General features: G+C 32.4%; 1 protein-coding gene across 1 annotated transcript; it reads left to right on the forward strand.

The window, feature by feature from the left end:
• Positions 1-15,613: 15,613 nt before the first annotated feature.
• Positions 15,614-19,578, forward strand: LOC139852334 (protein neprosin-like). Its single transcript, XM_071841609.1, has 7 exons — positions 15,614-15,827; positions 16,305-16,391; positions 16,499-16,756; positions 17,651-17,815; positions 17,975-18,028; positions 18,161-18,307; positions 18,943-19,578. Exons 1-7 carry the CDS (start codon positions 15,633-15,635, stop codon positions 19,318-19,320), a joined length of 1,284 nt encoding a protein of 427 aa, XP_071697710.1. The 5' UTR covers positions 15,614-15,632; the 3' UTR covers positions 19,321-19,578.
• Positions 19,579-23,347: the final 3,769 nt, after the last annotated feature.

Below are 23,347 nucleotides of genomic sequence, written 5' to 3' on the forward strand. Positions count from 1 at the left end.
ATTTCCCATAATAGCATATGCAGATTTTTATCCTTTGACAAACCACAACACTCCAAACATCATATCTCATGTCTTCAACAATTTATCAATACTTTGATGGAAGTATCTTGCCTCATTGGTTGCTTGTAACAAGTCAAATGAGACTAATTTGAATCTAGTTAAGGACTCTTCGGGAGTTGCATTAACCATACTTAATCATACAAGTATTGCTTAAGGGTTAAGAGGAGAACATCTCTTTATTTGGGACTTAATGACCATCCTAAACATGTCTAGATATATTTTAGATTTACAAGGATGATTTGCAATTAGGTACAAAAGGATATTTTGCAACACTTATGTGTTTAACCTTAATCGCATGTGTAATACCCCGTCAGAATCCACTAACGGAATATTAACTCCTGGTCCCACAGTTTAGCGATCACGCCCTCTATATGAGACGTTTCCAAAAAGTATTCGCATTAATCATTAAAACAAAGTCATTTATTAAAGAAAATATAACTGAAAACATTTGACGTCAATGACTAATGTATATGAACCCAACATCTTAAAAGAAAACTGTTTAAATGCGAATATATGTTCTTGAAATGAAAATGATAAACATGTTGGACGCCGTCCAGTTCTAGCAGCAAACAGCATATAACTTCATATAAAGCGGAAGCACTAGCTCTATGTACCTGAGATGAAACATGCAAAACGTCAACGAAAAATGTTGAGTGAATCTACAGGTTTAGTAAATTATTTCTTAAGTAAGGCCACAAGATTTTCTTAGAAAACATCATTGGAAAAGTATACATTATCATGAGCACTTGATTATAAAGCTTTAACCTTTACGTGAGCCGAGCACACGTCTTTAGTTTACCCTATACTGGTGATACACCAATCAAGTGTACGTGTAACAACTACATAAGCACCTATTTAACGTTGCGGTGAGGTTTGTCAAACCTAACGGTACCGTCCCTATAAGTCGAGCTTACAAAGTAATTAATATAATCAAGCTAAGGGATTTTTGATCTGAACTCATATGTATATTCTTTGTAAGTTACTTATGCCAAACACGTAAAACATTTATAAATAGCATGCATCTCATCCCTGTAAAAACGTAGTAGGGACTGTAGACTCACTTTAGCAAAAGCACTCGTAAAGATCTTAGCAAATCGTACTGTTGTCGAAACTCTCGACTGAACAACGCAACCTAATCAAGTAAATCATCTTAAGTATATACTAATAGGTCAAACTTTGTCAACCCATAGTGTACGCAAAGTCCTAGTGCTCAGACTGACTCAACGAACAAGTAAAAGTCAACTAATTCAAGCAAGTCAACAAAAGTCAACCAAAGGCAAACCAAAAGTCAACTCGGTCAAAGTGGTCAACTAAAGTCGAACATCTCAGTAGGTCATGCAAACATAGTCAATAAGTCAAACATAGGTCATATAACATGTTATAGCTCGTAGTTTAGCAAATCGCATTTTCCGCACCTTGTAACATTCTTTAGAAATTCGTACGTCGTAAAGAGACACATCCATAACACATAGCACATAAATCACATAATTATGATCAACTCTAGATCATAACTAGACTTAAAATCGATTCCAAAAAGTCTAGCCAAAGCCTCATACGATGATTAAAAGTCAGAAGTCATAAGGGATCAAGTCTGAGTTCATTACAGAAATTTCTGCTCGCGCGTCAGTTTTTAAACAATTTTCAAAAAATATAGAAAATATATTTTAACAAATGGCCAATTGGTGTCATCTCAAGACATCTCAGAATATAAGTGATAAAATAATCAGAAGCATTGATTTAGCCAATTCGTACAGCTTTGCAAAACATTACAGACTCATCAGTTTTTGACCATCAATCGGACATATCATTTAGACGAGCATTTATCTCGTGGCAAATCACATTCTTTCAAGTTTGTATACAAATGAAACATGTCAAGTAACATATAAAATAACATATTTCAGAAGATCAAAGTCTAAATCAATTCCTAGTTCATTCTAGAAATTTTTATTTGAACTTAAAAACTGATTCAGCATACTTTACAAATCAAATATTCGTTTTATCATAACGGGAGCATTGCATAACCTTTCGACGCAAATCTTTAGTCCAAATTGCATAACTTTTCACAAGGAATACATTAGTATACTTTATAAAAGCTAAAACACATAGCATGAAACTCAGAAAATTCGGATATCATGCAAACCCTAACGAAAACTTCGATTAAGCATATCTTGAGCATACGATAACGAAATCACGCAAAATCGGAGTCTAAAATTAATAAATTTTCGATATATTTATAATTAAACATATTACAAAGTCATATCTAATATCAATTTAATCAGATCATCAATAAAAAAATTCGTTTTTCAATCAAACAACGTTAATTACGCAATCAATCAACAATTAATAACACTAGACATCATTAATTGAGCACTAGACTCTAATAAACTATGTAATTGATAAAAAAAAACTGAATTAATAAAGTTAGGGTTACTAATTATACCTCAAACGATTAAATCGAACATACTAACGCGTAGAGAACGGCGATTTAAACAACGTTCGTGTGCAAGCTTTCTTCTAATTTTTAGTTTTGGGTTGTGTGTGTGTGGGGGCTGCAGTCGACGAGCAAGGAGGGGAGGGGGAGAGCAAAAACGATCGGCCAAAAAAATAATGAGGGTTTCCCTCAAAACTAGCCCTTTTATACTTTGAGTTTAGGGCCTAAATTAATTACACTAATGACTCACTTAATCAAACAAGTCCACTAAGGGGTGCATGGGGAAGGGTTCCGCCGTGGTGCCCTTTTATGGGTATCCGGGGCTCGTTTTGCTGATTTATTTGTACGCGCGTGGTCCGTTTCATTGCCGTTCATCGTACCGGGTCTCCGGAACATTAATTAGTCGTTGAAACGCAATCACCGAGTTTAATTCATTAAATAAATAATAAATTAAAAATAATTTTCTTAAAGTCAATAATTATCGTAAATAATTATTGTGTCGTTTTTCTGAGTTCCGTAAACTTAAAAGCTTTTCTAGACGATAAAATTAATCGTAACGTTTCTAGGTATTTCGCTAACCGAAATAAGTTCGTAAATTAATATAACATATTAATTCAAACATTCCTCTAATAAGTATGTATTTAATTCTATTAAACACACAAATCTAAGTAATCACCGTTAAATACTTAACGGATAATTAACGATAGTAAACGGAAAAAGTCGGGTTGTTACATTACCCACCTGTTATGAAAAATTTCGTCCCGAAATTTTAGTGGTCATCTGCCATAGTCGTCTCCTCGGGAAACAGTTGCGGATACTTAAGTCTCATCTGATCTTCACGCTCCCACGTGAATTCTGGTCCTCTACGGGCATTCCATCTAACCTTTACCAGTGGGATTCTGCTTTACTTTAGTTGCTTAATCTCGCGATCCATAATCTCAGCAGGCTCTTCAATGAAATTAAGTTTAGGATCAACTTGCACTTCATCTAAAGGAATCACCAAACTTTCATCTGATAAGCACCTCTTTAAATTGGAAACATGAAAAGTATCGTGAATCTCGCTAAGTTCCTGCGGTAGTTTCAATCTATACGCTACCTGTCCAATTCTTTCGGTAATATCAAACGGTCCAATATACCTCGGACTTAACTTTCCTCTTTTTCCAAAGCGCACTACACCCTTCAAGGGTGACACCTTGAGCATAACCTTGTCTCCAACCTGAACTTCCAAATCTTTCCTCTTAAGATCTGCATAGCTCTTTTGATGATCTCGTGCTACTTTCATTCTTTCTCGAATCTGCATGATTTTCTCAGTCGTTTCATGTACAATCTCAGGACCAGTTAATTGACTATCTCCTAACTCAGTCCAACATAAAGGTGATCTACACTTTCTGCCATACAGTGCTTCAAAAGGCGCTGCCTTTATACTTGCGTGATAACTATTGTTGTAGGAAAATTCTACTAACGGTAGATGTCTATCCCATCCAATTTCGAAATCAACCACACACGCTCTTAACATGTCTTCTAGTGTCTGAATCGTCCTCTCACTTTGCCCATCAGTCTGCGGATGATAGGCTGTACTCATGTCTAAACGAGTTCCCATGGCATCTTGCAAAGCTTGCCAAATCTAGATGTAAATCTAATATCTCTGTCGAAAATAATGGATAGCGGCACTCCATGTCGTGAAACTACTTCCTTTATGTAAATCTGTGCCAACCTCTCCATCTTATCCGTTTCCTTAATCGGTAAAAAATGAGCAGACTTCGTAAGACGATCAACGATAACCCAAATCGTATCATAACCTCCTACCATTTTAGGCAACTTAGTGATAAAATCCATTGTAATATTCTCCCACTTCCATAGGGGAATCTCTGGTTGTGTCAGCAAACCTGACGGTTTCTAATGCTCTGCCTTAACTTTAGCACAAGTCAAGCACTTACCAACATAAGTAGCGATTTCGGCTTTCATATTAGGCCACCAATACAATGCCTTAAGATCTTGGTACATCTTGTCGAATCCAGGGTGAATAGAATACCTCTTCTTGTGTGCCTCTTCTAGCACTAGTTCCCTTAATCCGCCAAACTTCGGCACCCATATCCTGTCGATAAAATACCAGGTTCCATCGTCTCGAGTAACAAACTTCTTATCAATTCCTCAAAGTGATTCGGTAGCAACGTTCTCTTCTTTCAACATCTCTAGTTGTGCGTCACGTATTTGAGAAGTAAGGTTCCTTCGAATAGTCAAATTCAATGCTCTAACTCGAATAGGCTTAACTCTCTCCTTCCTACTCAAAGCATCTGCCACTACATTAGCCTTACCGGGATGATAGCTAATGTCGCAATCGTAATCGTTCAACAACTCAATCCAACGTCGCTGTCTCATATTAAGCTGTTTTTGATCGAAAATATGCTGCAGACTCTTGTGATCAGTAAATACAGTGAATTAGTACCATACAAATAGTGTCTCCACATCTTCAGTGCAAAAACTACAGCACCAAGTTCTAGATCGTGAGTCGTATAGTTCAACTCATGTATCTTCAATTGTCGGGATGCATAAGCAATCACTTTCGTACGTTGCATCAACACGTAACCAAAACCTTGTCGTGAAGCATCGCAGTACACTACGAAATCCTCGGTTCCTTTGGGCAAAGACAAAATCGGCGTAGTCGTTAACTTCTCTTTTAACAACTGGAATGCAGCTTCATGCAACTCGGTCCATTCATACTTCTTACCCTTGTGAGTCAATGCTGTTAATGGTCGGGCAATAGTAGAAAATCCCTTAATGAATCTTCTATAGTAACCAGCAAGTCCTAAAAATTATCGTATCTGCATTGGCGACTTAGGAGTCTCCCATTGCTTTACTGTCTCTATCTTCGCAGGATCAACTTGAATACCATTGACTCCTACGATATGACCTAAAAATTGCACTTCTTGCAGCCAAAAGTCACATTTCGAAAATTTCGCGTACAACTGCTCCTTCCTGAGCATCTCTAGTAACAAACGGAGATGTTGCTCATGTTCTTTCTCGTTTTTAGAATATACCAATATATCATCGATAAACACTATAACAAACTTGTCTAGATATGGCTTACACACACGATTCATGAGATCCATGAACACAGCCGGTGCGTTCGTCAATCCAAACGGCATTACGGTAAATTCATGATGACCATAGCGTGTCCTAAACGCTGTCTTTGGTATATCTGCTTCCTTCACTCTCATCTGATGATAACCTGACCTTAGATCGATCTTAGAATAACATGCCGATCCTTGTAATTGATCAAATAAGTCATCAATCCTCGGCAACGGATATCTATTCTTGATAGTCAACTTATTCAACTCCCTATAATCAATACAGAGTCTCATAGAACTATCCTTCTTCTTTACAAACAGTACTAGAGCTCCCCATGGTGACGAGCTCGATCGAATGAATCCTTTATCTAAAAGTTCTTGCAGTTGACTAAATAACTCTTGTAATTCGGGTGGTGCAAGTCTATACGGTGCACGCGCTACTGTCGCCGCTCCAGGAACTAAATCAATCTGGAACTCTACATCTCTAGGCGGAGGTAATCCGGGTAACTCATCTGGAAAAACATCGAGAAATTCTCTAACAATGGGCACATCTTCGAGTTCCTTGCCTTCAAATTCAGTCTTGCTTACGTGAACCAGCATAGCAAGACAACCCTTTCTCATGTGTTTCTGCACCTTCAAATAGTTAATGAAATGTAACAACATATTGCTTCGCTCTCCATACACCATTAGAGGTTCACCTTCAGTAACAGGAATGCAAATCGCTTTTTGATGACAAACAATGTCGGCTCTATTCTCGGCTAACCAGTCCATTCCAACCACAAGGTCGAAACTTCCTAGCTTAATCGGTATCACATCTATATTAAACGACATTCCAGCCAAAGTCAAAGTACAATCACGGTAAACCTTATCAGCACTCATTAGATTACCATTACCTAGCTCTATGGAATATAAGTTTTCTAGTGACGATACGACATTCTTAAGATTATGGCAAAAATCTCTAGACACAAAGCTTCTATCAGTGTGATGACCCGGAAATTTCTGACCAAATTTAAACTTTATCTTTAAATGATTTAATGTTTTCGACATGATAAGCAAAGTCTGTAATGTTGAGTCTCAAAGTTTTGGAACTATATTCTTGTAATCAATTATTCTTTGACTGTTCTCGAAGATTCACGAACAATATATATATAAATTAATGTGCATATATATATATATATATATATATATATATATATATATATATATATATATATATATATATATATATATATATATATATATATATATATGTATATATATATATGTATATATATATATATATATGTATATATATATATGTATGTATATATATATATGTATATATATATATATATGTATATGTATATATATATATATTTCAAGTTATTTAGTAAACGATAGTAACATTCGATTATTGATTCGATTGATATTTAGATAAGTTAACTAAAACGTTTAAGATGAACCAGTAAAACACTAATTTGCTACGGTATTTTCGAATTGCTACAGTACCCGAAAAGCTACAGTGTTTTCGAAAATCACTATTTGCTACAGTAAAAAAACTTTGCTACATTAACTTTGCTATAGTAAAACACTATTTTAAAATGAAAATTTATATGTATATGCTACGAGACGATGATTTATAGAAGTAAATGACCAAAACACTCAAGTGTATAAGTTACAATTCTAGTGATATAGTTTATTGATAATTTAAGATTATATTTTGACAAAGGTACGAGTTACGAAACGAAAAATACAAGTTTTCTCAGCATACGAAGGGACATTCGAAAAATCGGAACCGGGACATAAGTCGCGTGATGACGTACGAATTATCGGAACAAAAATTACAAGTCAACTATGCACGTGAATTTAATATAATATATAATTAATTATATAAATTATATATTATAAATATAAATTAAATAATATGTCGACAAACAACGGGACAAAAATCATTGTGAGCTAGAAATCCATCCCATGCGATCGTATGAGAAATGGTCTTGGAGGCCATGTGATCGCATGGCAGCCCTGTCCAGGCCACATCTATAAAAGCTCGAATTCTGGCTCAGTTACATATCATTAATCTATCTATCTGTATTACTATATTACTCCGTAATTATTATTAATTATTTTATTATTTATATTATTATTAATAAAGATTATTATTATTATTATTATTATTATTATTAATATTATTAGGATTAATATTATTATTATTAATCTTATTATTATTATTAGAATATACATAAAATATTACGACGAAGCCTTGAGCGGGTCACTTTTGAAATGGGTTTTCGAGCGGGATAAAGCTAAGGAAATTATGAGTTATAACTATGGTGGTTATAGGTAATGTTCATGGGTATTGTTTGCAAATCAAACCTAGTGTTTATCATCTCTGTTGCATCTACGTACCTTCCTACAATATTGAATCTCAATATTGATACGTAAGCACTCATATTTTACCTTTTATATATTAATTGTGTATCCATGTCTAAGTGCTCGAGTATATATATTTATACATGCGTGTATGCTAAATTTCGTCGTTAAACAGTTTATAATGAATCACGAATTAAATACATATATTACTGGTAAAAGGTATATGATATACATGTTTTTGGAAAGCTGGCGAAAAATCAATAACTTTTCATTTAAAAATCGCGTAATTTCGATGAACGAATCAAAAGATATGGTCAACTGAATTATAATTGAAGTTAATTGGAATTGCTTTTGAATCTGCAATTAATATTTAAACAACTTATTTGTAAGATTGATAAATTGAATTTTTAAATATTACCAACCGAGTAAATGAATCCTTATATAAGGTACGTCTCATTTTGTTAAACTATTGTCAAAATTGACTTTTTGAAACAACTTTGGATAACTTTTGTATATCAATCTCGAGCATTAGGATTGTGATACACTATGACCTGACCTAGCTTAATAGACATTTATTGACCAACATATGTTCTCTAGGTTGAGATCTACGGTTAATTGGTAATCCGAGTTTCAGTCACATTTTGGTGAACGACTTTATATGCTACTAAGGTAAGTTTCATTTGCTCCCTTTTTAATTGCTTTTGTAATCTATATTTTTGGGCTGAGAATACATGCACTTTATTTTAAATGCAATGGATACAAGTACATACTAAATTCTACACTGAGTTTGAACCGAAAATCCCTTAGCATTGGTAACTAGTAACTGCCGGTTATAAGAACTGGTGGGCGCGAGTAGTTATATATGGATCCATAGGGCTTGACATCCCCGTCTATTCCAGGTATAGAAACCCTAGCCTGAACTATAAAATAGACGTATGCTATTTGAGGTTAGTACACGTTGGTTTGCGTGTATTGTACATGTTGGTTGCATGTATGTTAAAACAGGGGTACTTATTATATAGACGTTAAAGTTTAGTTACCAGGGTGCTCAATCTTGTAGAATATTTTGATAAATGTTTCTGGATGAAACAACTGAAATCTTGTGATCCACCTTTATATACAGATTATACGAAACATTAAAACTATGAACTCACCAACCTTTGTGTTGACACTTGTTAGCATGTTTATTCTCAGGTTCCCTAGAAGTCTTCCGCTGTTTGCTTATATGTTAGACAAGCTATGTGCATGGAGTCTTACATGGCATATTTATCAAGGAAACGTTGCATTCACCAAATCATCACCATGTATCTTATTTTGACTGCATTGTCAACAGAATTACTATTGTAAACTATTATTTACGGTGATTGTCTATATGTAGAAATCATCAGATGTCGAAAACCTTTGATTTAAATATTCATTTATGGTGTGCCTTTTCTAAAGAATGCAATGTTTACAAAACGTATCATATAGAGGTCAAATACCTCGCAATGAAATCGATGAATGACGTGTTCGTCCATATGGATTTGGAGCGATCGTCACAGTTGGTATCAGAGCGTTGGTCCTAGTGAACCAGGTCTTGCATGAGTGTGTCTAACTGATAGTTGTTAGGATACATTAATAAGTCTGGACTTTGACCGTGTCTGCATGTTAAAAGTTTTGCTTATCATTTCTTGTCGAAAATTACATGCTTATCATTCTTAAGTCTAGACACGTTTTCCTGCATTTATTGCATAAATAGTGTATAGACAAAAATTCATATCTTAGCATATCTGTTACTGTAAACTTTTCCTGACATCTTTCGAAAATTTCTCCGTGATTTATGGAATTTGGTACTATATATACATATGTAAATTATGTATTGAAGAATACCAAACTAAATTCTATAATCTAATTCATATCACAAATCATCTCCCTAATTATACAAGATGGATCCCGTATCTAGTTCAAATTCCTTAAACTCCGACAGCTATTCCGATATGGATATTCACCTGAATTCCGAAGACAGTGTAACCGGAATGGATCAACCAATTAGCCATCATCTATTCTGGATGAATTGGAGATGGGTTCGTAGTCTACTTAATCATTGGAGACAAGAAGAAGGTGATCCCTTCCATCCACCACATTGCCCTCTTGGCGAAGAACCTGAAGCACTTACCGGCGAACCTGTTCGAGACACCATTTTCTCTCTCATTTCCAGAGTATCTCGTCACGATAATATACTATCTTAAATTCTGGATCTTATTCATCCGCTCGTCCGAACCGCCAATCATCCCGGTGTAGTAGAAGAAGTCAACGAGCTTCGCGCTTGGGTAGTGGCTTTGGAGAATACGGTGCAAAGGTTACAAGCACCAGCAGCATCACCGACATCAACAGTACCACCAACAACAACACTAATAGTACCATTACCACCACCAACAACAACCGCATCGCAAACCTCAACTTCACAATCTGTTCCACGAGCATCAACGTCATACGCACCGTAGTTACCAAGAAATACCCGCAACAATAACCGATGAAGTATTAACTCATTTCCCCTGAAGAAATTTTATGTATATTTAATATATATGAATTTTGAAATCAAAATAAATCTTTTCGTACTATGCTATTACGTGTGAATCTTACAGAAATTTCTGCTCGCACGTCAGTTTTTAAACATTTTTCAAAAAATATAGAAAATAGATTTTAATGAATGGCCAATTGGTGTCATCTCAAGACATCTCAAAATTTAAGTGATAAAATAATCAGAAGCATTGCTTTAGCCAAATCGTACAGATTTGCAAAACATTACAGACTCATCAGTTTTTGATCATCAATCGGACATATCATTTAGACGAGCATTTATCTCGTGGCAAATCACGTTCTCGCAAGTTCGCATACAAATGAAACATGTCAAGTAACATATAAAATAACATATTCCAGAAGATCAAAGTCTAAATCAATTACTAGTTCATTCTAGAAATTTTTATTAGAACTTAAAAACTGATTCAGCATACTTTACAAATCAAATATTCGTTTTATCATAACGGGAGCATTACATAACCTTTCGACGCAAATCTTTAGTCCAAATTGCATAAATTTTCACAAGGAATACATTAGTATACTTTATATAAGCTAAAACACATAGCATGTAACTCATAAAATTCGGATATCATGCAAACCCTAACGAAAACTTCGATTAAGCATATCTTGAGCATACGATAACGAAATCACCCAAAATCGGAGTCTAAAATTAATAACTTTTCGATATGTTTCTAATTAAACATATTAAAAAGTCAGATCTAATATCAATTTAATCAGATCATCAATAAACAAATTCATTTTTCAATCAAACAACGTTAATTACGCAATCAATCAACAATTAATAACACTAGACATCATTAATTAAGCACTAGACTCTAATACACTATGTAATTGATAAAAAAAACTGAATTAATAAAGTTAGGGTTACTAATTATACCTCAAACGATTAAATCGAACGCACTAACGCGTAGAGAACGACGATTTAAACAACGTTCGTGTGCAAGCTTTCTTCTAATTTTTAGTTTTGGGTTGTGTGTGTGGGGGATGCAGTTGACGAGCAAGTAGGGGAAGGGGAGAGCAAAAATGATCGGCCAAAAAAATAATGAGGGTTTCCCTCAAAACTAGCCCTTTTATACTTTGAGTTTATGGCCTAAATTAATTAAACTAATGACCCACTTAATCAAACAAGTCCACTAAGGGGTGCATGGGGGAGGGTTCGGCCTTGGGTCCCTTTTGTATCCTGGGTTCGTTTTGCTGATTTACTTGTACGCGCGTGGTCCGTTTCGTCGCTGTTCATCGTACCGGGTCTCCGGAATATTAACTAGTCGTTGAAACGCAATCACCGAGTTTAATTCATTAAATAAATAATAAATTAAAAATAATTTTCTTAAAGTCAAAAATTATCGTAAATAATTATTGTGTCGTTTTTTTGAGCTCTGTAAACTGAAAAGCTTTTCTAGACGATAAACTTAATCGTAACGTTTCTAGTTATTTCGTTAACCGAAATATGTTTGTAAATTAATATAGCATATTAATTCAAACATTCCTCTAATAAGTATGTATTTAATTCTATTAAACAGACAAATCTAAGTAATCACCGTTAAATACTTAACGGATAATTAACGATAGTAAACGGAAAAAGTCAGGTTGTTACAGCAAGCTAAAGTGTCATCAAGGCGTCATTAGGTGAGATTAATCAAGATTAACATCCTGGAGATCAAAACTCTTTTTGATATGAATGGGGAAACTATTCTACATATATTGAAAAAGGTTTCGTAAATTATAGATGCTCCGAAGTGGTCAAACATTATTTGGTCAAGAATTTTGGACAGAAGAACTGCAGTCGAACTACAGTTTGCCGTAGAGTCGACCATGTACCTGGTTTCTCAGAAACCATGGTACGGGACACTGCGGTCGAACCACGGTCTACCGTGGAGTCGACTGTATACCTGGTATCTCAGAAACCATGGTACAAGACACCTACGGTCAGACCTGCGGTCGACTGTGGACTTAGCTGTGTCTTACCTGGATTTTTCAAAGGACTCTATGACTTGTTTATTATGTGTATTGGTCGTTTGCTAGAGATAATATAGGTTTACAAATTTGTGTTGTTCTAAACGCATTAAGCATTTAAGGCTTTGTGTCATCATCAAAACAAAGTGATTAATATTTGCATATTATCATTGAATTACTAACCAACACTCACAACTCCGCATTTTTAGTTTTTAATAGATGTTTCTGAATCATTCTGAATATTGTAACAGATGAACTTAGCAATTTGATTTTATAATTTGTTAATTTGTAATATGAATAAGTAATCTGAACAAACCACAAATGAAAAATGTTAACTTTTTAACATCCGTTACCTTTAGAGACTACAAATGTTTATTATATTTAATCAGTTTAACCGGTCTAGCAAGTAACCGACCACCTTTTGTTTACATTATCACATTTATCTAAAGTACATAGCATACAATAGTATTTTTATAGCATGCATTGGGAAAAAATATATATATATAGCTATTGAGTAGCATAAACCCTTAATCAAAATATATATACTAATTGGTGTCAGAATTGGTGCCAAATTAGTGTAGTTTTGCTTATAAATGGTTGTCGTTTAATTATTTTGCCCTTTTTTTCTCGACATGCTTATTTAATTACACATTATCGAAAAAATGTTTAAGATATAGACTGAAATCATGTGTTACTGTAAACAATTTCTAACAGCAATGCGCGAGCATGCTTTTGCTTTGTTATTTAAAAGAAATAAACGAGGTACAAAAGATTTTTTCGTCTTTGGGAATTTCCTTATATACACACGTTACATAGAAAGCCCATAATGCTAACGTCCGTCAATTCAAGCCGTTAACCTATTGCACCTGACTTGCACATGAAGACAATAACGTCACTTCAATCTAACTTGCCTCTATAATTTTTTTTTTTAAAAACTAAAATACAATAATTATATGAAGGTTGCACAATATGCTTCAAAGTTTGTGCATGTGTTCATGGGGTGTTTTGTAAAAGATTGTACAATTTGTTTTAAAATTTGTACATATATTCATTGGGGTGTTTTATCATATGGTTGTACATAATGTTTCAAATATTGTACATATGATCATGGGGGTGTTTTACCATAAAGTTGTACATAATGCTTCAAATATTGTATATATGGTCATGATGGTATTTTATCATAAAGTTGTACATAATGCTTCATATATTATACAATTAACATGTTCATATTTTTATTAAAAATAATTTAAAAAATAATTAATTATTCTAATGATATTATCATGAGGAGTTTAGAATTTTTTCCTTTATTTTTGAATTTTTTTTAATCTTGAATAATCTTTATTTATGACATTATCATTCTAAAGATTTATATGATACTATAGATTAGTTGAAGATATTATTATTATTATTATTATTATTATTATTATTATTATTATTATTATTATTATTATTATTATTATTATTATTATTATTATTATTATTATTATTCAAAACATATAATTAATGATTTTTCTGATGTATTACATATAATATCCAAATAAACAATATTGTTAAATAGTCTGGTCTAGTCAGTCTATTTTAAGTGGTCGACGACTCAATAAATCGTATATTTTGCAATTTTGTTGATGTTGAAACTCGGCGGTCAGACCGTCAATATTTAAAACTGTATCAAACTAGTTTATATACGGTTTTACCAGTATTAACAATTTTACATTTTCACCTTTAATTTTTACCCTTCTCACCCTACTCCTTTATAGCATGGGTTAATAATACCTTTGGTCCCTATGATTTACTACGAATTATACCGGTAATCCCTTACTTTTTAAAATTATACTAGCAGTCCCTATGTTTCTAAATGCACAACGGTGGTCCTAAACCTAACGCCGTTAGTTTGATCCATTAATTAATTAACTGACGTTAGTCTTAGGACCACCGTTTTGCATTTTAAAATTTGTATTTTAAAAATAATTATTAAAAGAAATATTGTAAAACCTAAAACATTATACTGCCGCAATTATAATACATTGGACCGGAATCTTCATTTCACTCATACAAATCATGAGAAGCTTCATTTCAAATTTCTTGTTCTTAGACAAATTTATTTATTCATTAATTCCGTCATACAAAGATGAAGCAATAAATATAATGTGAATCCCACCAGGTGAAGTTCAACGATATGAAGTCTTGCGAGGTGAAGTTCGATGACGTGAAGTCTGGCGATGTGAAATTCGTTGACGTTTGTGGCGCTCTTGACGCGCCTGTCTGAATATTTTACAATATAGTTTGTAAATTAAGTTCCAAATATTACTAGTAAATTGTTTTTTCTTCACGTGAGAATGATGGTTGTTGTGTACCCGAAGAGATGAATTCCGTCGATGGTTGTGGTATACCCGACGAGGTAAATTCCTACGATGGTTGCAGTGTACCTAGTGTACCTGACGATGTGAATTTTGACTAGTTGTCGTGCTCCATTTCTGAGGATTAGGAAATTTGATGTAAAAGGTCTAGAAAAATTATTCGTGGATTATTTTCGCATTAAGTTAAATTTTTTAGATTACGAATTTTTAAATTCTAGGTATAAATAGAAGCGGAGAAGAAGAAAAAGGTGGGAAAAAAGGAAAAATGCAAGTCTGGTGAATTTTAGGTCCAAGAAGATTAAATGGTGGAGTTATCTTTTTATCTCAATATGTTAAAATTAATAGAGAAATGAGTTAAGTATATCATCGATTTCTAAACTCAACGCCAGTTAATTTATTGCGTTAGTTAACTAACTGACGTTAGTTTTAGGATCACTACCGTACAATTTAAACCTATAGGGGCTATTAGTATAATTTTTAAAAGTAAAGGATACCGATATAATTTGAATTTGAATAATAATAATAATATAATAATAATAATAATAATAATAATAATAATGTGGATCAATGACAATTAATAATACAGAAAATAAGCCCCCAAATACATTTTAAAAGAATTTTGAAAGAATAGGAGAGAGAACAGTGGTCACTACCAAAAGGCAAAATGTTTCGGTGCATCAGGGGTGCGTAGGATAAGCAAAAAAGCTCTCAACCGTGTGTTTTGCTAAACAATATACACATGGTGCAGGTTAACACGAGCCAGAGAGTGTAGTTTGAAAAAAATAGAAAAATAGAAAAATAAACTTTTTTTTAGCTGTTGGTGTTGAGTTTATGAAAATGGCACATGCGCACATTTGCAGAAGCAGGAAGAGGATAGGGTTTAAGGGTGTTTTCTTGTTCATTTTCTTCTTCTTGGATCTAGCTTTGCTATCTTGCGCAGGTAGAATACCACCAGCTTCTAGGCAGAAGTTTCAAGTTCATAAACACTTAAAGCGCCTCAATAAACGCCCTGTTAAAACCATTCAGGTACTCAAATAGTCAAATTTAGCGGGTCCTTTTGAAATATTTATTTTTTTGCTGCTAAATGCTGTAAATTTTTTATTTTGTATAAAAAAATTTAATTCTTTAATGCAAAAATGTTGGGTTTTTCAATGTAAATTAAGGTTATTTTAAAAGATGTAATGTGAATTTAGTGATACTGTATATTGAAGTTTAGTACATATAAAAATAAAAATTATAATTATAATTATAGTTATTGTATTATTGATTATTCTCTTTTTGAAATATTTAGTTTTTGCTACTGAATATACTACGTAGTAAAAAGAGGTAATCTTTTGCTTACCCTTTATGCTAATGATAGTTGTACTGATGTAAATTGAGTTTAATATATATATATTTTTTTAATTTTTTTTTAACTTAAAAACTACAATATGAAATTAGTACTAATTAATGTAAAGAATGAAATTTATTTATTAATATTTTCATTATTTGAAATTTGAACAGAGTCCAGATGGGGATATCATTGATTGTGTACACATCTCTCACCAGCCAGCTTTTGATCATCCATTTCTCAAAGACCATAAAATTCAGGTTTTTTTATAAGCATTTCTGGTTTGGTTAATTTTCTAATAATAATAATAATATGATATTTTTGAATTAAATTAATATTTTATTTTATTAACTTGGGGATGATATAGATGAGGCCTAACTATCATCCAGAGGGTCTTTATGATGAGAACAAGATGAACACAGAATCTAATGAAAGAGGAAACACAATCCACCAGTTGTGGCACGTGAATGGCATGTGCCCTGAAGATACAATACCAATAAGGAGAACAAAAGAAGATGATGTTTTGAGAGCAAGTTCTGTTAAAACATATGGAAAGAAGAAGCATAGAAGCACTCCTGTGCCTAAATCTGCAGATCCTGATATTGACAATGAAAGTGGTCATCAGGTATGCAAGAATAACAAATCTTGATAAAAAGATAGTTAATTTCTATTAATTGTGACTAAATAAAAGTCTAAAAGTTTTTTGCTTTTAAAACCCATCTCTAAATGTACCATCTTTAAAGTTAAAATCTTGCAGTTTTTTACAAAAAATTGTGGGAAAAAGAAAAAAAAAGAAAAAAGAAACCATTTTGTTTTATTTAATGACCCCATGTCTATAGGTACTTTCTTTTTAGTTATTTTTGCAATCTTGAAGAACAAGACCATGTGCAATTTCTCTATAGTTAATTTTTGCAATTTTGAAGAACACAAATTGTGAAAAAAGGAACAACTGAAAGTTCCCATATTTATGACAAAATTAAATTAAAGGTTGGATGAGTTTTTCTGTTTTTTAAGGCCATTAAGGGCCCCATGTGTAAATGAACATTATTTGGAGTTAGTTTTTACAATCTTGAATATTAGAGTACCCTTCTTTAGTTAGATACAGTAATTGCTAATGATTTTGGGTTAAATGGATAGAGAAAAAGATTCATATCATGATTTGCTATCATTATAACAAAATAAAGAGGTAATGAAAACTTTTTTAATTATGACAAAGTAAAGGAGCTAATGAACTTTTCATTAAAACCCCATGTCTAAATGAACTATTGTAAATCAATAGTTACATACGGTTATGAGAGTACATGGATGGATAATAAAGCATTCATTTCATAAACTTTTCATCATTATGACAAAATAAGGGGGCCATGATGATGTTTCATGTCAATTGTTGAGGTTTTGATTAATAAATTGTTGACTTTTTCTCTTAATTTTTAGGAACTTTTTCTAATTTGCTGATCAAGAAAATAAGGCTAAACATCATTTAAATGTTAATGGTTATTTTGTGTTTCACAAATTGTAGCATGCAATAGTTTATGTGGAAGGAGACAAATACTATGGAGCGAAGGCAACCATGAACGTATGGGAACCGAAAATACAGCAATCGAACGAATTTAGTTTGTCACAAATTTGGATTTTAGGAGGTTCATTTGGCCAAGATCTTAACAGCATTGAAGCAGGATGGCAGGTATTTTTACTATCCTTAATTCTTTTAAGTTTTAGCATGTTTGATTTTTATTTATTTTTTATTTTATGTAGAACCATATATTAAATTGAGATGAATATATTCCTCCATTATTGGATTCTTTTTGATAAATTTATGATATGATTTTTTTATTTTTTTCAGGTCAGTCCTGATCTTTATGGTGACAACAACACAAGACTGTTCACCTACTGGACTGTAAGTTCAGTCACAATAAATTTCATTTCATTAAAATCATATTCCATAGCGATACTTCAACAGAGATTTGTAACTTATGCAATAAAAGTTGTACCTTAACAGATTTTAATGGAAAGTTTTTAATTTCTGCAGAGTGATGCATATCAAGCTACTGGTTGCTACAATTTATTGTGCTCTGGTTTTATTCAAATCAACAATAACATAGCAATGGGTGCCAGCATATCACCTGTTTCAGCATTTAGGAATTCACAGTATGATATCAGTATACTTATTTGGAAGGTATATTCCAACTTTAAACCTAATTATCTTGATTGTGTGCATATACATTTTTTAATCTACTTAAGAAGATGAGAACTAAGTGGGAATAAGTCTGTAAGGTTGATTTTATGCATTATTTAAATATGTGTTAGTGTACCTTTTTATTCACCATTCTAGAAAAGTGACAACCTTTATATTATTTTAATTAATTGAAATAAGTTAATGCTGGATATATACAACTATTGGGTAGGTGGTTATATAATATTGGAGGAATATATAATAAAAAACTTAAGAATCTTGGTATTTTTTTAGTTTGCCACCAACCTATGAGGCCCATGTTATATGATAAATCCTTTAATAAGATTGTTTTAATATATTATCCTATCCTATACTTTATTTAGATTGTTTCCCTCACATGTAATGGAACTAGTAATATTTTGAAGGTACATTCATGGACCAAATGTTTTTGCCTGATTGGCCCAGCCTAACCCATTTTAACCCGCTCATATAATTTACTTGTTTTGACCTGTTTTAACCCATCACTTGCCCACCCGTTTTGACACCTCTAGTAATTGATTCTTGATTTTTAATTTATGTGTATTCGAAATTTTAATGATTAGTATGATTCATTCATTGGCGTGTGATTGATAATGTAGGACCAAAAGGAGGGCAATTGGTGGATGCAATTTGGGAATGGATACGTTTTAGGGTATTGGCCATCGTTCTTGTTTTCATACTTGGCTGACAGTGCTTCGATGATTGAATGGGGTGGTGAAGTGGTCAACTCTGAGCCCGATGGTCAGCACACGTCGACCCAAATGGGCAGCGGGCGGTTCCCGGAAGAAGGATTTGGAAAATCAAGTTATTTCAGAAATATTCAAGTTGTTGATAAAGAAAACAATCTCAAAACTCCAAAAGATCTTGGCACATTCACTGAACAATCCAATTGTTATGATGTACAAACTGGTAGCAATAGTGATTGGGGTCACTACTTTTACTATGGAGGACCTGGAAAAAACCCAAATTGCCCCTGACCCTTTTCACATTAGATCCTTTTTCTGTTATATAATTTTCTCTGTTTTTTTTTTTTTTTTTTTATTTTATTTAATTTTAGTGAGAAGTTTTAGTGTTTTTTTTTTTTTGGGGTGTGTAATGGGAAAGTGGCAAAGTTTCTCAAAAGTGTGAAAGAAACAGCCTCTTGTAAGTTTCTAGTAGTGAATCTTTATTTGTTTGGATTTGCTCGTGTTGGGCAGTTTGTAAGTTAAATGAATGTATTGGTTTTAGCTATATTAGAGTAGTAATTATTATATAAATGTAAAACTTAGGGGTAATAATTGCAATTTTTGAAAGGTGAGTGTGCATTTGGATATGATTTACAAAGTGTAACTTTATGGTGGCAATTGGCAAAGGGACAAGAAAGTGAAACATTATTTGGAAAAGATGTTTTGGACTTGAGCTGCACGTGAGTGGATGACACGACATCACACTTGCCATTTTATGAACGTTTTGGTACAAATCAATTTACTTTTTATTTAGTGAGCCCGATAAAGTCAGAAGATGTCCAAATGGGCACCCCACGTTTGATATACTGGCAATTGTACCCTTTGGTTAGTCCATGACTCATTATTTATGTTGGAAACCATGACATTCGATATCCTTACACCGGTCTCAACAATGATGCCATTTCTAGGATACCGGTCTCAACAATGATACTATTGTTTCTTACAGAACAAACACTCACATTAATACCAAATGAGCATTTTCTACTCATAAGACCCTTTGTATCCGCTCCACCCCAACGCCGTTACATCCAAGGTGGAGGCCAAGTAAGTAACGGTGGTTTTTGGTGTATCCAGGGCTCCAGGAGTTGGCCACCCGCGTTGCGGTGGCGTTTGTTGCTTTTCAACGGCGAGATCAATGCACGTTGGTGCCGGCAGGGGCGGATCTAGTATCTAACCAGTGGTTGCACTGGAAACCACTGAAATACGCAATGCAGTGGAAAATCATTTGAGTTTTTAACTAGTGATACCAGTAGATAGTGTAAATATTTTTGTGTGACACCACTGAAATAAATCATATAGTAGAAATTTTTTTAGGATTTTAACTGGTGACATCATTAACCACCAATCCTAGATCCGCCACTGAGTGCCAGGTGCCTGTTTCTGATTAGTTCAACCATTTGAACAGTTGGGAAATAGAAACAAAAATAAAAAATTTAATCCTATTTTCTTTATTATATATACATCTCCATTTTACAAATTTTTACACATACAAATCTTCATTTCATTCTTAATTTATTTATCAAATACATACAATTTATATTTTCACAATAGATAAAACATTCAGGATGCTCGAGTTTCTTATTGATTCCGATTCCGATAATGAAAAAATTGTTAATTTTGTTAATAGTTTAACGGAAGAAGAAGTGGAGGGATAGGCTAGTAGTTAGTGAGTTCCTCGAAGCCGTGTGAATTGAAGTTGGTGAAATGGAGTATTTATAGGAAAAAAAATAAAACCGTTGGTCATTTTTTTAAAATATCCGTTTGTCATTTTTGTTTTATAAAGACATTATTATTATTATTTGTTAAAACTAAAAATAATATAAAACAAATAAATAAACAGAAAAATAAAATAAAATGTCACGTTAGCATTTCACTAACCAACAACACCAACATCCAACACCACCACTACTCCACTTACTAACTCAACATGTCATAGTCAGCACAAAGTGCAAAAATCCCACAACATAAACTCACAACATGAGTTACCACTACAAGTGGAATGAAGATAGATTCATTGTCGTTCTTAACACCCTTCCTCAAAAAAGTAGGTCCACTATAATATAATTATTGTTAAAAAACATTACTACGTATTACAAAAAAAAAAAAAAAAAAATCTTGCACAGGAGGCAAGGTTGCAGAATTCGCTATTTGGGGATTAATTAATCGGGACTTTAGAAGGATTAATCGGTAATTCGGGAATTAATCGGAGATTAATCGGATTGTACTGTATACATTTAAATATTAAATTTTAAAAATTATGTGTAATTATAGAAAAAAAATCATAAATATAAAGATAATTTTTAACATAATTGTCTAAAATTGTTTATTTTGATTCAGAAAAATAAAATTCTAGTTTAAATTGATGTTAAAATGTTAACCATTTTTGACTTTGATTGACTTTGATTACCAAATTCGATTTTGATCCATCAATTGACGTTGATCGTTTAATTAAACGAATTTTTGGAAATCGGAACGGATTGCTCCTAAAAATGATTAACCGAGGATGAATCGGCGAGTAATCGGGTTTTTTACAACACTGACAGCAGGTAAAGAATATGGATTAGCGACCGGTACAATTTGTAAATAACCAGCAAACCCATGGTTTGTGGCAGGTTGAAACTTGGCCGAGCGGGAGAGGGATAAATTTGTAAATCGTGTGGATATCGAAACATATCACGAGCTTGTGATTTAGGTAGTTTAAATTTTGATTGTTAGGATTTTGATGATTTTTTGGCTTATTCAATGTAGAAATGATGTGTTAAAAAATATTTAGTTAATGTGCGTGTATATAGTGAGTAGAAGGTTTTTTTTTTTTTTTTTTTTTTTTTTTTTTTTTTTTTTTTTTTTAAGTAAAGAGCCGTTCAATATATTTTTTTTATTAACTTTTTCATCTTCAACGGTTGGCATTATTCTTGGTTCATCATCGTCGTCATCATCATAGTTATGGTTATCATCATTTATTTAATGGGCGATGATATATCCACTAATTCACTCATTTAATTGATAAATTCACTTAAAATATCTAAAATACCCTTAAATGATGTATTGAACAAACTTTATATAGTACATATTTGAGGGTATTGTTGGAAGATAGTATGAATTTAGTGTAGATTTATCATTTTTGAATTTGGAAATGTCATTACCCTCTATTCAATTATTATTATTATTATTATTATTATTATTATTATTATTATTATTATTATTATTATTATTATTATTATTATTATTATTATTATTATTATTGTGATTATGATTGTGATTATGATTATCATTATTATTATTATTATTATTATTATTATTATTATTATTATTATTATTATTATTATTATTATTATTATTATTATTATTACTATTATTTTTATTATTTTTATTATTATTTTTATTATTATTATTATTATTATTATTATTAATTGATTAATTGTAATTTTTACTATTATTATACACCTTCCGTCTCGATTTAATAGTCATGTGTTGACTTTTTTATAACTTTGACCGTAAATAAGATGTTTTGTATTATAAAATAATTGATAAAAGTTAGACCAAATCAAAGCACATATAAAATTTAATATATTCATATAAATTTCGAGAAATATGCATTTGCATCATTAAAAATGTAAAAATACGGGACAATCACATGTGATTGGCTAGGAAAAACGTGGGACAATCACATGTGATTTTCATGACAATCACATGTGCCAGTAAGATCTCAAGCAAAATTAAGGATTCAAATGAATATTTCACTATAAATTTCATCATGTATCAAATAACACAAAAAGTTATTTAAAGTCCAAGTTAAGAGATAAAAGTCACCCCATTAGGGGTGTGCATTAAACGGTTTCGACCATGAAATCGACCAAACCAAATTGATTTAGTTAAAGTGGGTTGACTTATTTGGTTTTGGTTTGGTTTAACGGTTTCACCCGAAAACATTTACGATTTTCAATTTTGATTTGCTTTGTAAAATTAACATTTGGTTTCAAACTGAAAAATCGAAATATACTTTTATTTATGGTATATATATTAAATATTAAATATTTAATTTATTTTATTTTGGATTTGAAGTATTAGTTATTTTTATTTGTTCTTGTTTGAGTTTAATGTTTATATTTGTTTGATTTCACTTTAACAAATAAATGTGATTATCAATCTCTCCGTATTATGAATTTTTTATACATGAAAACTTAGATGCTGCTGGTTTCGTTTTTATTTTTGTGCTACTCACTTCATTTAGATTGTAAATATGAGTTGCATACTGAAACACCCCAAAAACTCTTACGAG

This window comes from Rutidosis leptorrhynchoides, chromosome 6 (assembly GCF_046630445.1).
Source record: "Rutidosis leptorrhynchoides isolate AG116_Rl617_1_P2 chromosome 6, CSIRO_AGI_Rlap_v1, whole genome shotgun sequence".
Classification (NCBI taxonomy): Eukaryota; Viridiplantae; Streptophyta; class Magnoliopsida; order Asterales; family Asteraceae; genus Rutidosis; species Rutidosis leptorrhynchoides.

What these genes read in the sequence shown, in the direction of transcription:
- LOC139852334 (XM_071841609.1), top strand. Translation starts at nt 15,633, where the DNA reads ATGAAAATGGCACATGCGCACATTTGCAGAAGCAGGAAGAGGATAGGG. An exon ending in GCATTGAAGCAGGATGGCAG is followed by an intron (nt 17,816 to 17,974) that starts GTATTTTTACTA and finishes TATTTTTTTCAG; the next exon opens with GTCAGTCCTGATCTTTATGG. An exon ending in TCAGTATACTTATTTGGAAG is followed by an intron (nt 18,308 to 18,942) that starts GTATATTCCAAC and finishes TTGATAATGTAG; the next exon opens with GACCAAAAGGAGGGCAATTG.